Raw genomic sequence first — 15,427 nt, 5'->3', positions numbered from 1 at the left:
CTCTGGCCACACAGGGGGGAACTCTCCTGCGCTCCCCTCTGAGCCTGGGTTTCCACCATTCGGGCTCCCACTCACCTGCAGCCTCCCAAGGGCCACCTGGTCCTGACACTGCCTGTGCCTTCCTGTGGGTCAGACACCACCGAACAGCATGCTGTCCTAGAGCTGAGTCCGGGGGCGGCCCTCGGGATGTGGACGACACAACCAGGGGGCAGGTCCCTGCAGACATTCTGGCTCTGCCACTGCTCTCTGTGGACCCTGGTCATGTCATGTCCCTTCCCTCTGGGCTCAGGCTTCTCTCCTGTAACTGGGAGTGCCCTGGGTCGTCAGGTGGTAGCTCATCATTATTCAGCTCTGGGCTCAAATCCACCTCCTCTGAGAGGCATTCCCTGGCCATGGTCACTCAAACAGCCCTGTTCCGTTCCTCTCCCGCCAGCTCTCATTTCTGCAGAACTCTATCCTCCTCCTTTCCTAGAACGAATCACTACCTGAAAGTGTCTTGTTTGTGTATTTACTTGTGTAATGTCCGCCCTTCTCAATAGAATACCAGCTCACTAGGGGCAAAGGGCTGTGTCCTATTCAACTAAATATCTCTAGCACTTGGAATACCGCGGACCACCTAACATTTGCCAAATGAATGGCTGAGCCAGTCCCTGCCCTGTTCCTGCCCGGGCTGTTGTGGACTCCAAGAGACCACGTGGTGGAGTGTCCTTAATAAAGTTTTTAAATGCTTTCCCAGTAAAAGGTGACTCTTATTAAAAGTATGTGTGACCTACTCAGGGCAGGGACCTCAGCTTCCTATAGACTCATCCAAACACTGAAGCAGTCCTGCTTTCAGGACCAAGAATGGAAATGCCTTCTCACACAATCCGCCCTCTTGCACACAGACCAGTGCATCCCCCACAGATGCCCCCGCTGCTCTCCAGCACCAGCCTCAGGAGCCAACTGCAGTGCCTACCTGTGGGCACACTCACCCATGTCCCTGAGCTCAGACCCTTCCAGGCTGGCCCCTGAACATGCATGCTTGGTACACCCCGACCTAGGCACGCTGCCCCATCCCCAGTGGGAACAGGAGGCCAGTCCCCACATACAGCAAGTGCACACATGCGTGCCCTGGGCTGTGAGACCCACCTTCTCTGAGACGGCTGGCCAATGGGTACGATCTTATCCTCATAGAACCGCTTCATTGCAAACCGGTCCAGGGCCTGGTCGGCGCTAGGGGGAAGGACAGGTGGTCAGAGGAGCCAACATCCAAGCACAAGAGCCCCTTCACCCCCTGCCTACTCTCCAGACCCGTTGAGTCCTCCAGCCACGCTGTGCTGAGACCCTTTCAGGAAAAGAGAGACCCTCTCCGGCATCTATCAATCCTGTGTGCTGCATGGGGGTCTGGAGCCAGACAGCGGGGAGCCCATCTCTAGCCCACCACTTCATCACCATCACTGCACCTTGGGGTGGGCCACGTAACCTTTCTGAACCGGATTCGTGTGTGTGAAATCAGAGTGACAGTAGTTGCCTTCCTCAGAGTTTGTTATGGTGAGCTAACACCTGTAAAGAGCTTGAAACAGGCAGGCACATAGTAGGTGCACAGCAAGTGCTCACCATTAAGCAAAGAGTAGGCTAAGACGGAGTTCTTAAAGTTGTAAAACTGTCATCCTCCTGGCAAGCCCTCCACAGAACATCCTCCCCACTCTCAAAGAGTGTTCAGAGAGGTCATTTTAAAATGTAGACAGATCACAGAGCTCCCCCCTCGTGACTCTGCCAACGACTTCCCGCCGCTCTTAGAATAAACCCCAGAGTCCTTATCGAGTGCTGCAAGGCCCCCCGGGCTCTGCCGCCTTCCAGCTTTACTTCCTACGCCTCATCCCCTCACTCACTCAGCTCCAAACACGCCAGCCCCTCGCATGCGTCCCCTCCACACGCCTCGGGCCTTTCTTCTCTCTGCCTGCAAACTCCCCTCCCAGACTTTACATGTCTCAACCCGTCCCTCCCTCCTCCACGTAATGTGGGTCTCTGCTCACATCATCACCTCCCCCAGAGGCCTCCTCTGACCCCTGTCGTGCTCTGGTCCCCATTCTTTCGCAGAACTTATCACCTGCTGTTACTGATACACTTGTTTATTTAATGTCCGCACGGACAGCGGCCTGGCTTCGCCCGCTGCTGCTGTATTCCCAGCACCAAGCACGGCGCCATGGCTGGCCAGTAACCACTGTCAGGTGAATAGACAGATGGATGGGTGGGCTCTTCTGCCTCCGCAGGTGGAATCACAATGGGACTCCTCCCCCGCTTGTGTCCCAACCCTGCTCCCAAACACCCAAGGGGGAAAGGGCCCTGCTGGCCAGAGACGGGAGGATGGATGAGATGACTTCTAGGTGGTTCTGTGGGACCCAGCTCTGATCCAGCATTTCTTTCTGACACCCTCCCTGCTAGCCCAGGGAAACAGAAAGCAGTCTGGCAAGAAAAAGTGGCCCCACAAAGCTGGCTGGATGGGGTGTCCACGGCTGGGCCTGGCCCCCAACGCTGCCCCTCCAGGACCTACAATGGAGGGATGGACGCCCCTCCCTCCTGCCCTCCATCCACAGTCCCCTCCCCGAGATGTGGCTAGGCACCCTCCCTCAGTGGGCGCTCCCTCGTCCTGAGCACCTCTCCCCCACTCTGTCCAGCCCCAAGGGAGGGACAGGTCCTGGTGGGGTGGGGGAGGGGGTTCTGCTGTCAACGCTCAGAGAAGGGGCGGCTCAGAGGCCCTCTTACCTGGCTGAAATGTTGCTGTAGTGCATGTAAGCGGCAATGACAACTCCTATTCTGCCTCGGTTTCCCTGAAAGAGTCCCCAAACACAAAAGCCTTTATTCGTAAAGCCAGCCTACTGCTCCGGGGTCCACTCAGAAGCCTTGGAGGAAAGGGGGCAGAGGCCGGAGAGAAGGGTGTGGTTCTAAGGAAGAACAGGAGGACGAAGGGAATATGAGGGAGGGAGGGGGGTGGGGGCTGGAGGTGTCAAAGAGAAGAAACACAGCTGACCACCCACTACCCTTGAGGGCCCTACAAGCTGGTACCCCACACCTCTTGTGGGTGCCCCTGGGACAGAATCTATCACGCTCCAGAAAGGAGAATACATACAGACTTACACACTCACACACCCCATGATACAGGCAAGTACACACCCTCATCCAAAGGTGTCTTCATGCACGTGCACGCACAGACACACGCACGCACTCGCTCACACGCCCTGCGGCCCCCGCTCTGACCTTGTTGTGCAGAACGACGACATTGTGGGGGTCTGCATTGAGCCAAGTGTCCATGGCCTTGCAGACGCTGCAGATCTTCTCCAGGGCCGGGGTGTGGAGGTCAGGCCAGCCAAATTCCAGCACCTGAGGCCCAGCCAGGAGTGAGAGGTGGCAGAAGCCCGGACAGCCCCCAGGGCAGTGGGGGCAGCGCACACCCACCCCATATGCCAGTAGCGGGGCAGTGGTCACCAGCAGCTGGGCCTCAGTTCCTGCCCCGCCCATCGGCCCAGCTGGGAGGTGGGGGCGTGGACGCAAAGAACAATGGCCAGGACCAGACGCCCTGTGCCTGAGTCTCAGTCCTGACACTGGCTCGCTGTGGGGCCTCTGGCCAGTCATGGTCCTTCTCCCAGCCTCAGTGTTACACGTGTGTAACACAGAGGCTTGGGGACAATGACCTGAAGATGTAACAGGGCCCCCAGTACTTCCCCCACTTTCTACCCCCACACACAACCCCAAGGCCTGGCCCAGGGCAAAGAAGGGCAGAGCAAAGGGCTCCTGGCTGGTCGTGCCTCTTTTCCAGGCCCTGGCCACACACACCACTGACTTTTCCAGGCCAGCCCAGAGACGCTGACGGGGACGGAGGGTGGGCCTCAACAGTGGTCTCCAGGCTCCTCGAGATTTTTCTAAACTCACAGAGCTCTACAGCAAAAGAGAACTTCTGCGTGGACAGGCCCAAAGAGTGCATGTGATCCAGCCCACCCACTTTCAGAGGTACAGACCGAGGCCCAGAGAGGCTAGTTTCCATAAAACTAAAGAGATTGTTTAGTTTCCATAAAACTAAAAATCTCACAGCTCCAGCCTCACCCCAGAGAGGCTATGTGCTCCGCAGGGGAGGCAGACCTGGGTGGAAATCACTGTATCGAGTTTTGTTTGTTGTGATTGGTGTTGTGGAAACAATGAACAGATTCTTTCCCCTTTTCCGAGTAGGAAGACGGCACTATAATAGACTTTGCACGCTGTCACCGCACACTCCCCCAAGGCCCGAATGTGGGAACCGCGGAGGGGGGGCCCGTCTGTTATCCCTCCCTCCCAGGCAGGTGGAAGCCCCCAGCCCCACGAGGCACTGGCTCACCTTGGCATGGAGCTTCGTGATGTCGGGTCTCCGCTCAGAGAGGTTGAAAAGCTGGAAGGAGGAAAAGGACGAGATCGTGAAAAGGCTCGCCTGTGGCTCTCGCCCTGGCTGGGAATTCTGCCCACACGTGAGCCACACGGCATCCCATCAGACACCCGCAACGACCCACGGGAGCTCAACTGCAGGTTCTCAGGGTAAAGAGGGCGGGGAGAGAAGGGTGGACACTCAGCCACACCCCTCAGCAAGGGGAGGTCCAGCACTAGAGACGAGAAGGGGATGGAACCTGTCTCGGGTCCCACATGCCACCCCCAAGGTGGGCACCTCCCCACACTGAACGGAACCCGGTGGTGCCAAATGTGAAGTATCTGGCCTTCCCTCTGGTTCCCGTCTCACACGTGGACTTCGGAACCTCACCCCACGAAGGTGCAATGGCTCTGTGGTCGGACACCCTCCAGCGGAGGCTGCAAACCACCCCAGGCGGACCCTCTCAGACCTCAACGCATGCTCTCCAACACCTAACCACGCCCCACAAGAAGCCCCCAATCTCTGGAACGCCCGTCTCCGTCTCCACCTCACAACTCCAAGACCACTGCGTTGTGTCTGGGGAGAGAAAAGGGCCCCCCAGGTGGGAACAGACAGGATGGAGGGATGCTGGCATAGGCCCACGACATGGTGGGCTCCTGAAGTCAGGAAGCACCTTAGATGGCTTTTAGTCCGTGTTTGAGCCCCGTTAAGGAGCATGCTATGCTACATTGATATTAGCTACCGCTCGATTGTCCACTACTTGCCATCCTGTGCTGAGAACTGCACCTGTATCAGGTGGCTTCCTTCTCTCAACAAGCACAAGAGGTGGGTAGTGTTGTTAGACCCATTTTACAGATGGGGATCTCAAGGTTTGGTGAGGCTAAGTGGCCAAGATTGTCAACCTAGTAACTAGAGCAGAGCCCGCACTTGAACCCAGGACTTTCTGAGGTTTAAAGCCAAGCTCTTCACAACGCCCAACACCACTGATGGATGGGTGTCTGTAGTGGGTTGAACAGTGTCCCACAAAAATTCACACCCACCCGGAACTTCAGAATGTGACTTTATTTGGAAATAGGGCCTCCGCTGATGTAAGTAGTTAAGGATGTAGACATGAGATCACCCTGGATTGAGGGTGGGCCCTAAACCCAAGGGCTGGTGTCCTTATAAGAAGAGGAAAGGACACACAGAAGGTCACAGGAAAGAAGGAAGGACACGTCACAATGGGGGCAGAGGTTGGAGTCATGAGGCTACAAGCCAAGGGTCACCAGAGACACCAGAGCCACCAGCCGCTGGGGAGGGGCAAGGCCGGCTGCTCCCCTACAGGATTCTGAGGGGACGCGGCCCTGCCAACACTCTGATCTGGCCTCCAGACATGAAAAGTTAAATTCGTTGTTTTAAGTCCCCAAGTGTACAGTAATTCACCACAGCAGCCCCAGAGACCTAACACAGCCCCCTATGCTGCCTCTGCGCGAACATCCAAGGGCAGCCCCTCGAGGCTGCACAGTCCACTCTACGGGGCCAGCCCACATGTACCTCCCCGTAAAGTGGACCCAGGCCTTCCTCTGGGGCCAGGATTGGCCCCATCCCCCCGGCCGCCTTTCTGACATTAGAGGAGACCCCTGGTGGCCACTCCATCCACATTTGCGAGGTGGTTCTCCTGGGCCAGGTACAACCCCAGCATCAGCAACACAGGTCCCTTAAGACACACTCTGCCACAGCTCTGCCCTGAGACCTCTCCGAGGTGCCGACCATGGGCCAGGCCTGCCACTCCCTGACACTGTGAACTTAAGCAGATGCCCCGCCCCTCTGGACTCTGACAAAACCTGGTTCCTAGGGCTGTCCTGAAGGCTCCATACGTGGAAGCAGGTGGAACGGGGCCTGGCTTGTCGTAAGCACTCCATAACACGAGCTCTTACTGTTACTCTCTCCACTGGTCAGCACACACACACACACACACACTCATACACACATGGGCACATACATACACCTGCACTCACATACATATATGGGCACAAACACACATAAACACACGATGCATGTGCACACAGGTGCACATGACTTGGTTCCAGATGCTGCATTCCAGCTGCATGAACTCCTTGCAGCAGAGCTGGGCTAGAGTAGGAGTGAAGATTCTGGCCACAGGAGACACCCGGGGCCGAGAGCAAGTGGATGAAGAAAGGACAAAGAGCTGGCTCGGGGTGCGTGGGCTGGGACACCAGCAGGGGGTGGCAAGCAGAAAGGGCAGGGACGTGCTGGAAGAGGGGGTGAGGGGCCCGTCCTCACCAGGTAGTTGCCTCCATGTTTGGACTTGAGCATCTGGGCCACCTCACGCAGGTTGCTCCGGAAGTTCTCCTCATTGGCTGTGCTGGGGAAGGAGACGGCGATGATCCTCTCGGTGACGTATACCAGGTCCAGCTCACAGCTGTCCTCCATGGTCCGGCTCACACTCATGTTTCTGGGGAGACTAGCAGAGAAGGGGCTCTAGATCAGACTCTAGCCCCCCAGGGCAAGGAACAGATATATCTGTACCCCTTACACACTGTGCATGGCCTCCGTATCCAACCCAGGACAGCTTGGCTGCTCCCTGACCCAGAGCCAAGACCAAAGGCTGCCCCTGGCAAGGCCAGTGCAGCCGGTAAGGCCAGCCTGGGGCCCAGAGAGAACAGAGCCAGGCAGGGGCTGGCAAGGATGGCAGGCCATGTCAGAACCAAACAGTGATGACACCAGTCACAGGTTCCCATCAATTCTGTTGGCACTGCCTTCACCCTTGATCTCAGAAGTCAGAGCCAAGGCCCGAGGAGTCCAGCTGTACCTCCCAACACACAGCAGCCACCTGGTCTGGCAGAAGAGTCTCAGAGGGTCCCGGGACAGCTCCAGAAGAGGAAAGAGAGGCTGAGCTGGGTGCTCTCCAGCATCCCAGGCTGAGCCTTCTGCTGACCTCCCCCGCTCTGGAGCTGTGCAGTGGGCAGGGAGGCCTCTCAGGGGAAGGGGCGGCTCAGGTGACATGCTCACCTGGGCTCCAGGTGAGCCAGACCTAGCGCACATTCCAGCCCTCCCCGGAGGCAGGCTAGCTCCTGCCCTTTGTTCCCTGGCTCTCTCCCCACCTCTGGCAGCTCCCACCGCGGCCGGGGCTGCTCTGTGGCAGCAGCCTCCCTGATTCCTAAGGGCCCAGGAAGCAGAGGGCGCAGAGCCTCTGCTGCTGCAGCAGCTGCAGGCGGCCCCCAGAAGCCCAGCACCACCTGAGCTCCCTGGAGAGGAGAGCCCCCTGGGCCGGGCACTGGATGAGGGGAGGCAGGGGGTCACCTCTTGACACCTCACCCAGCTTCTCTTCCAGGGGGAGGGTCCAAGGTGCCCATTGGGGTGCTGATGGGAAGGGGAAATGTATCTTGTGACACTGGAATTCCGTTCTGAAGCCCACCTGTAGCTTCCAGGGGCACCGCACATGCTTCCCACCTGCACGCCTTCTTACCCCATCACTAGCCTCCTGGTGTCTGGTCCCCTCTCTATCCGAGGTGGGCGACACTTGCATTTCATTCTGACAACCTTTCACTACTGTGACTGGAGGGGCAGCAGGAGGGATACACCAGGGCATTTCAAAGCAAGGGGGGCGCTGGGGAGGGCAGCCCAGGGTGCCAGGACAGCGGCAGAATCCCGGTCTCAACCAGGGTTAACTCTGAGCCCAGCTGTGTGTATGGGGTTTGGCGATGGAGCAGCCAGGGGCAGGAGGAGTGAGAAGCACTGTGTGGATTTGAGCTCTGACCCCGGCCATTCCTCACCCCAAAGATAAGCGTCTCATTGCAGCCTTTGGAGGTGGGGTTCCCACCTCAGGCCCCTGCCTGCCGCAGGTGAAATGGTGCCACTGCCCGACAACCTCAGCACTGCACCGTGCACCCACCCACCCGGAGGTGGTTCTCAGCTGTCGAGGGGAGGGGTCTTCTAAAGAGCAGACCAGGTCTGTGGGCAGTGGGCAGCTGGGTCACAACCCACTGGGGGCTTCGGCCACACACCAGGCTCCCTCTGGCTCAGGCCCCATCTTCGTGGAGCCAAATCCTCATTCATCTCTGGAGCCTCAAGGGGAAAGGTGAGGCTGAGAGGGAAAGGCCCAAGCCAGAGAACCAGAGAACCTGGATGCGGGGAAAAGAGGCTCTGGGTCAGCAAGGCACCGAGTCCCTGTGTGTGACCTTGAACAAGTCACCTCATCTCTCTGAACCTGTTTTTCATCTGTCAAATGGGAATAAAACATTTACCATGCAGGTTTTTTGCAAGGACTAGATGAGATCACGCAAGTTGATACAAAACTCAGCTCAAGGCTGGCTTCCAGCTAAACCCAGAACGTGGCCCTTGCCAAGGGGCATCTACCTGCACCCTCTGGCTGAGGCTTCCACGATGGCCCATGCTCCCTGTCGCTGGCTTCGTGACCTCAGTCTCAGAGACCCAAAGGCATGACTTGCAGGGAACACCCACAGTGACCTCACTGCCAGCACCCCCACCCTGTGCCCCCAATAGCCAGGCATACCTGACGGGCTGGGGATGGGGCTGGACACTCGGGGTGACTCTGGTGGAGCCCTGGGAAAGAGAAAAGAGAAGCAGCATTATGGAGGAGGCAGGCAGAGAGCTACCCATGGGCGCAGTCACGGTCATGGGCAAACAGAGATCCTCCTTCCTCTGCCCACGTTCCAGCCCGGGCACCCTAACACCCCAGCAACAAGGCAGCCCAATGCCCAAAGCAATCAATGCCAATTCCACGTGAGTGTGCCTGCGTGTGTGGGAGCCCCCAAAGAGACAGGCTTTCCTTTCCCCTCCAAGGATAAAACCTGACGCTCGGAAATGGCCCACACCTGGGCTGGTGCCATCTGCACTGAGCACACACTCAACAAAACAGTTACTGGACTGATGGAAACTCATTGCATCGTGATTGACTGGCCACCGAAATAGGAAGCCTGAGGGGAGAATACAGACCGCGAGCGTGAGAGGAGCAAAGGTGAGGACAGCACCCCCTCTCCAGCTCCACACCTTGCTCCTCCGACCATCGTCACCCCACACGTCCCTCCTGTCAAGCAGCAACACCGAGTCTTTCAACCGAACGTTCAGAGATGAGAGCAGCCAGGTATGACGTGCACCAACCGGGAGCAGCTTAAGGCAACAAGTCACGCTCCCGAGGACCCACCACCCATTGCCTGTTACCCCCTCACCCACTGCCTCTTTCAGGTTGCCGGCTTGCACAAAACTAGGCAAAGGGGCCCAAGCTGGGGTCCAAAGCATCCCAGGGCACCTGACAGTGCCGTGAGGAAAGCTCAGGCTCAGAGCCCCACAGCACCCGGCGGGGCTGCCCTGCATCACCTCACGCTCTGAGCCTCGGTAATGCCCCACGCAGAGTGGGGCAATCCCTGTGGGTTGTTTGAAGATCAAAAGGAATTACACATACATATAAGGCACGTGCATGTTGCTCCTGTTACTACATCAAGTACAATGAAAAGGGCCGTTAAGAGATACAGTCCTGCCTTCGCCTCTGCAGAAAATCAAAGCCCTGCATCACCTCGGCCGCCGGCCGCCATCCTTTCAGCCTCCTCACACGATGCAGAATCGGACACGCGACTTCTAGACCCCCAGGCCCGGCCGGAGCCCTCTGAGCCCACTGGCACTTCCCGAACATCCCCGGGCGTCCCAGAAACCAGCCGTGCCCAACCACCAAGTTACAGCCACCTCTTGGAGGGACAGGATCACAGCCCGCCGACGAGAGGAGAAACGGAGGCAACAGCGACTCACCCCCAAGTCCTGACGACGGGCGGGATTCAGCCTCAGGCCTCGGGCTGGAGCTCAAGGACAGAAGCCCCCTTCCACCCTCTCCAGGCCCCACAGATCCTACGAGGTGGGAGTGGGAGGGCTCGGGGGCCCAGCTCCCCGCCGAGCCCAAAGACAGCAGCCCCCCTAAGCGGAGGACCCTCCATCCATCAGCCCGCGAGGAGGCTGTGCCCAGAGTCCCCTCTGCCTGGGCTCCCACCCAGCTCTGCGCAGCTCAGCCTCCGCGGGCAGCAGCAGGAAGAAACAGCCAAGTGGGGCTGTCGGGGCGGAAAGTTTCCCTGTCTCCACAGCTCTCCTGGCCCTGAGGACTTGGGCTTGCATGAGTCAGGCGTGGGGCGGGGGTGGGGGGGTAAGGAGGGTTGTGTTTGGTTTTCAAGCCCCAGACCAGGCTGTTCCAAAACTACCCACCCAGAGGAACGCAGAAACCCAACACTTCATCCGTCTCCATTCTGCTGATCCTGACGAGGAGTCGCTGAGCCTCCCCAGGCCGCAGGCCCCGCTCCAGGCCCCGGGGCCACCCGGCTATAAATAGCCGCTCGGGCTTCATCTGTTGCTGATCCACAGCCACTTTTGGAGGAGGCCACCACAGCTGCTTCAAACAACTGGAAGCCACAACTGTAGCCAAGGCATGAGGTGTGGCCGGGGCCACGGGTCCAGGCACAGAAAGCACAGGGAGACAAGGGGCTACTGAGAGGGGCTCGGGGAAGGGACGGGGGGGTGGGGGCCGAGGGGGGCCTGGAGCTCCCCCAGCACAGGAGTAAGAAGGATGAGCTGGGCAGGCGAGCTGGCTCCCGTGTCCCCACCCCCCTTCCCAACATTACAACACTCCACATTCTTTAGTCTCCCCACCCCAAAAAAAGCCAGGGAAGATAAACAAAAACTTGGCCCCAATAGAGTCTGGCCATGCCACCTCCAGAGGCGATAAGACAACGTCCAAGCCCGCTCTGCTCCAGCGGGCCAGCCGGGGAAGGGGAGGGAGGGGCGGAAGCTGCCCCGGACAGAGACCCCGCCACAGAGGATGGGGCCGAACAGCTGGACGGTCATCCCCTGATGAATCACTGGGCTGCCCTCTAGCTGACGGGGCTTCCTGTTTTCTGCAGACTTTGGGGGCATGTGACGCTCGCTGGCAGAGAGCAGACATGCACGGGTGACACATCCGAGGGTTGGTGGACACAGAGTGAGAACCAGAGAACCACCAGTGGGTGGCGTGGCGGCGGGGGCGGGGGGGGCGGTTTGGAGGGGGGGACCTGTGAGCAAACACAACCTAATGCTCACAAACACACAGGTGACCTCACCCGCGAGGCTAGAAACGGGCGTTTTCCGGCGTGCCTCATCATGCAGGCCTCTCTCAAGAGGGCTGGGAGACAGCGGCGAGATGCGGTCACCTCTGCCCCCGGCCTCGAGCACGCTTGCTCCTTCCGGGAACTTTCGCTGCGAGCTGCAGGCCGTGTGCCGGGCAGCATCCGAGGCACCAGGGACCGCAGGACCAGAGGCCAGGGGCCTGACCTCAGAGAGCTTACATTCTACGGAGGAAGGTACTCCTCCACGGAGCCCTTGGTTTCACCTCTCTGTGCAATGGGTCCAGCACAGTCTCCCAGGACTTCACATCGTCTCCCTGCTCGCTTCGAGCTCTTAGAGAAAACTACCAGAGGGCTCTACAAAGGTTTTATTTTGGAAAGAAAAATAAGCTGTCTGTCCGCCTGTGATCCCATTCTTTTCCGCACCGAGGCTCTCAAAGCCCTGGACTCACGCAGTTCTGAACTTCCTCCCAGCCCCTCCCAGGGCAAAGATCAACGATAGGACTTTTGATCCAACTCCCCGTGCACCAAGAACTAGCCCCCATTGTCACCAAAATAGTCTCCTCTTTGCTGAAAGGGCATCGCCAAAGAAAATTCGGCAGCTTCCCCCAAAACGGGGTCTCACTTCTCTCACTATCAGCGAAGGTCTTTCCGGTGTCCAGCCCCCACCCTTCCTCCTGCAGAGACCCGGCCAACTCTCTCTTCGCCTCGGTCCTCAGTGCCAGTCACCCCTCAGCCATTCCCGGGCACTCAGGCACTATGACCCTAGGCTGTGTTCTCCACCTTCTCCCCCGCCGTAGGGCAAGAAGCAGGAATGCCGGGACTTGGGTGGGGCTGGTTCAGAGCAGCCACTGTGTGGGAAGAGTCCTGCCTTCCTTTGAGGTCCGCAGACCAAACACAACAGCTCTGGACCAAAAGAAAAGCTGTTTCCTGAGCCCCGGTCCCCAGGGGACACGGTTGGGAGGAGGGTCGGTAAGCAATGCCGGGGGCCGCGTCAGGCAGCCAGAGAGTGGTGACGAACCTACGTCAGGAGCCTATCCCCATTCCTGTGTCTCCTCGGGGGCCCTGGCCACCCCTCCCTCGCCACCAGCCCCTCCAGCCACACCCCTTCCTCTCCCCTTCCTGCCCACCAGCCTGGATTTTTCCACAACAAAGTGCGACACAGCACACACCATCCACAGACTCCACTACAAACCAACCGGCGGAGGGAAACAGCCACTCCTGCCCCGGATCCTGGGCCATGGGCCAGAGACAGGAAAACAGCTCGACAAACAGGCATCTTATCCCAGCAGCAGGCCCAGCGCTCCAGCCACCCCGCTGCCTTGAAAATGGGTCCCCTCACCCCGGGGGAGGCTGCAGGACAGCCCGCTGGCTGGGCAGGGGAGTGCCTCAGTCACCCCGAAGCCATCCAACCTGGAACAGAGGTGTCTCAGACCTAAACCTTGGGTTTCCTCTCCTCCTGTGCACGACGGCAGGCTGCTCCGGAATCGGCCTAGCCTTCCACGCACTCCTTAGACTAGACGAACCACCAAACTCCTCGTGCCCCTCCTCCCATATCCAGACCAGACACCACCCTATCCAGCCCTTACGCATTCATCCCAGATCAACAAAACTCCCCCCACCCACCAAAAAAACCCTCCTCCAGTTGCAACGTAAGAGCCACCTCTATCTTCCCCAGGACCAAAGCCATGCACACCCTTGTGCCATAAACTCCGTCATGAGGTCTAACTTCTCTCTTACTGCAGGGTCTGTCTGACCCAGGCGGTTGTGGGAGCCACAGCTCTAGGACCTGACTTGTCAGAGATTCTAGACCACTGGCTACCAGTCTTGGTTTACACACCATCACCCCATCCCCCGGCCGAGGGCTGGGAGTCCCCGGTAACACCAGATCTAAGCAGTGGTCCCGGGAAGAAGTGGACAAGGCACTGAGTCCCCGAGCCCCTCCAAGCCTCTGTGCGCTTATCTACAAAGTGGGGCCACAGCATCTGCCACTGGGGATGTCATGGGCATCCAAAAATACCAGCGCCTGGCCCACCACCAAAACAACTGTCACAAGAATAGCTACCGTTTATTGAGCACATAGCCTATGCTTTGTCGTGCATTAAGCTAGTTAATCCTCAGTAGTAGGTACACAAAGAATTAAAATCTCCCTGCACCCCAGCCCCAGAAACATCACAGACTGAGACAGGACTCCTCCCCACCACGAGCACTCCGTGCCCACAGGGCCCATCGTACCTTGAACAGAGCCTTCCCCACTAATCGGAGAGGCATGCTCCTGCTCCTCCTGGAGGACGCCTCCCCTCCGCCTGCAGGGCAGCCCCGGGGCAATGTGGCAGTGGCGGTGGGCTCACCGCAGAAGTGCTGCCGCCTGCAGAAGCCGCCTCCTGCGGCCCCAGCGCCTCCCTGTGGGGCCCTCCCCACTGTGGGTCAGGCAGCTGTCAGATGATAGGGCCTCATGCCATCAACAGCTCCCCCTGTGCCAACCGCCAAAACCACTCCCTGTTCCTCTGCAGATCAGGGCGGGCAAGGATGGAGGGGCCAGCAGAGGGGCAAACTGTCCGAAGAGGGCAGGGAAGAAAGGGCAAGGCCCAGCTCTGTTGGGTGTCTGCTCCGGGGGTGGGACAATGAGCTCGACACTAGCCTTGCTCAAAGCAGGGTCCTGGGGGAGCCCGCTTGGCCCCTGCTGGGGTCCTTCCATTTAAGGAGGGTGCTCATTGACCTCCACCAAAAATGCATGGCAGGAGGAGCAGGGTGGACCAGCGGGCCCTCCTTCCGGCTTCCTTCTGAGTCAATGGCACTAAAGCCACACAAAGGATTCTGTCATTTTCAAGGACTCCTCTCTCCAAAGAAGCAGAACCTGCAGTGCCCCAAGGTCCAATGACCCTCTGAGGGCTCAAGAGTCTCCCTTCATCTCTGCCCTTAGTCCCTCTTGCTACAGCGCTGCTCAGTCCCCTTACCTTGCCCTTACCTTGGTGACCACTCACTTACCACCCAGGCAGGCCTCACAGAGCCCTCCCCCTTCCGCCCTCCCGCCCTGGCAAAGTGATGGGCAAATGATCTCCGGACCCAACTGCCCAGGAGGCCAAGGCCAAGACTGAGGCCCAGTGTATAAGCAGAGGGGGCCTGCTCACCATCCCAGCCCCTCCTCCCCAGCTCGGCAACCAAGATGGACAACTCCTGCCTGCGCTTCAGGAGAGGAGAAAGAGACACCCTACCCAACAGGACAGGTGTGAGGCATCGGCCACCCACCCCCCGCCCGTGCCCTCTGAGCACCAGGGGCCCAGCCACTTCCTTCCCCGTCCCTTCCCCATACTTACGTCTTCCTCAAGACTCTTCCGAGTGTTTGCACCCCGGAAGGCTCCTTCTCCCTGCAGACAGAGACAAGGCAGTCAGCGAGGGAGTCAGGGACAGCACCCCAGAGGCACCAGGTGTAGCACCTGCGGGTTTGGCAGGGGTGCGGGGTGAGGGCGTGGGGGACTTGACTGTTCATTTAACCTTTCTTTGTCCTCTAAAGGTCTCTCTCAGAGCTCATCAAGCCCCCTTCTCTGTGTCCAGTGACAACTGTGGGAAACACTCTCACTTTGCCGATGAGAAAACTAAGGCACAGACAGGTGCACGACTCGTCTCCAGTCACACGTTTAGAAGCTTGGAGGAGTCAGGAGTTAAACCCAAGTCTTCCATTCCAATCCATTCAATACCGGCCACTGCCAGGAGGTGCCTCCCAGTTGCTAGCCTCAGTTTCCCCACTGCAGGACCCACTGACTTTTTCCTCTTCCTCTTCCATGCAGCCTTGAGGAAACTGTGTCTCTGCTGAGTCAGAAAGATCTACTTGGAAAGACCCGCCTGGCTTTCTCAATTTCTCCATATGTAATCGAGAAACCCACATCTAACCACTGGCCTGTCTCTGCTCCCACCCCCGCCTCTCCCACTCGGCTTGCCCGGCTCCCCAGCGACC

The 15,427-nt window shown here is 58.7% G+C and overlaps 1 protein-coding gene across 15 annotated transcripts in view; it reads right to left on the bottom strand.

Annotated features, from left to right (window-relative positions):
• Window positions 1–15,427, bottom strand: part of TNS1 (tensin 1) — a 183,928-nt gene that overhangs the window by 80,089 nt on the left and 88,412 nt on the right. For 13 of the 15 annotated variants that reach the window (XM_036022866.1, XM_036022867.1, XM_036022864.1 and 10 more), the window contains 7 exons: window positions 14,790–14,840; window positions 8,889–8,938; window positions 6,656–6,836; window positions 4,349–4,399; window positions 3,238–3,360; window positions 2,746–2,810; window positions 1,129–1,212 (listed from right to left, as the gene is read on the bottom strand). In XM_036022866.1, the coding sequence (XP_035878759.1) occupies window positions 1,129–1,212; window positions 2,746–2,810; window positions 3,238–3,360; window positions 4,349–4,399; window positions 6,656–6,836; window positions 8,889–8,938; window positions 14,790–14,840 (605 nt within the window). Of the gene's footprint in view, window positions 1–1,128; window positions 1,213–2,745; window positions 2,811–3,237; window positions 3,361–4,348; window positions 4,400–6,655; window positions 6,837–8,888; window positions 8,939–10,138; window positions 10,386–13,707; window positions 13,849–14,789; window positions 14,841–15,427 lie in introns of those variants that run through there. The other 2 variants (XM_036022875.1, XM_036022877.1) reach the window with 2 other exon arrangements.

Source organism: Phyllostomus discolor, chromosome 4, assembly GCF_004126475.2.
Source record: "Phyllostomus discolor isolate MPI-MPIP mPhyDis1 chromosome 4, mPhyDis1.pri.v3, whole genome shotgun sequence".
NCBI lineage: Eukaryota > Metazoa > Chordata > Mammalia > Chiroptera > Phyllostomidae > Phyllostomus > Phyllostomus discolor.
Note: the sequence above shows the minus strand (reverse complement) of the source record. Positions and strands in the feature narration are given on the sequence as shown.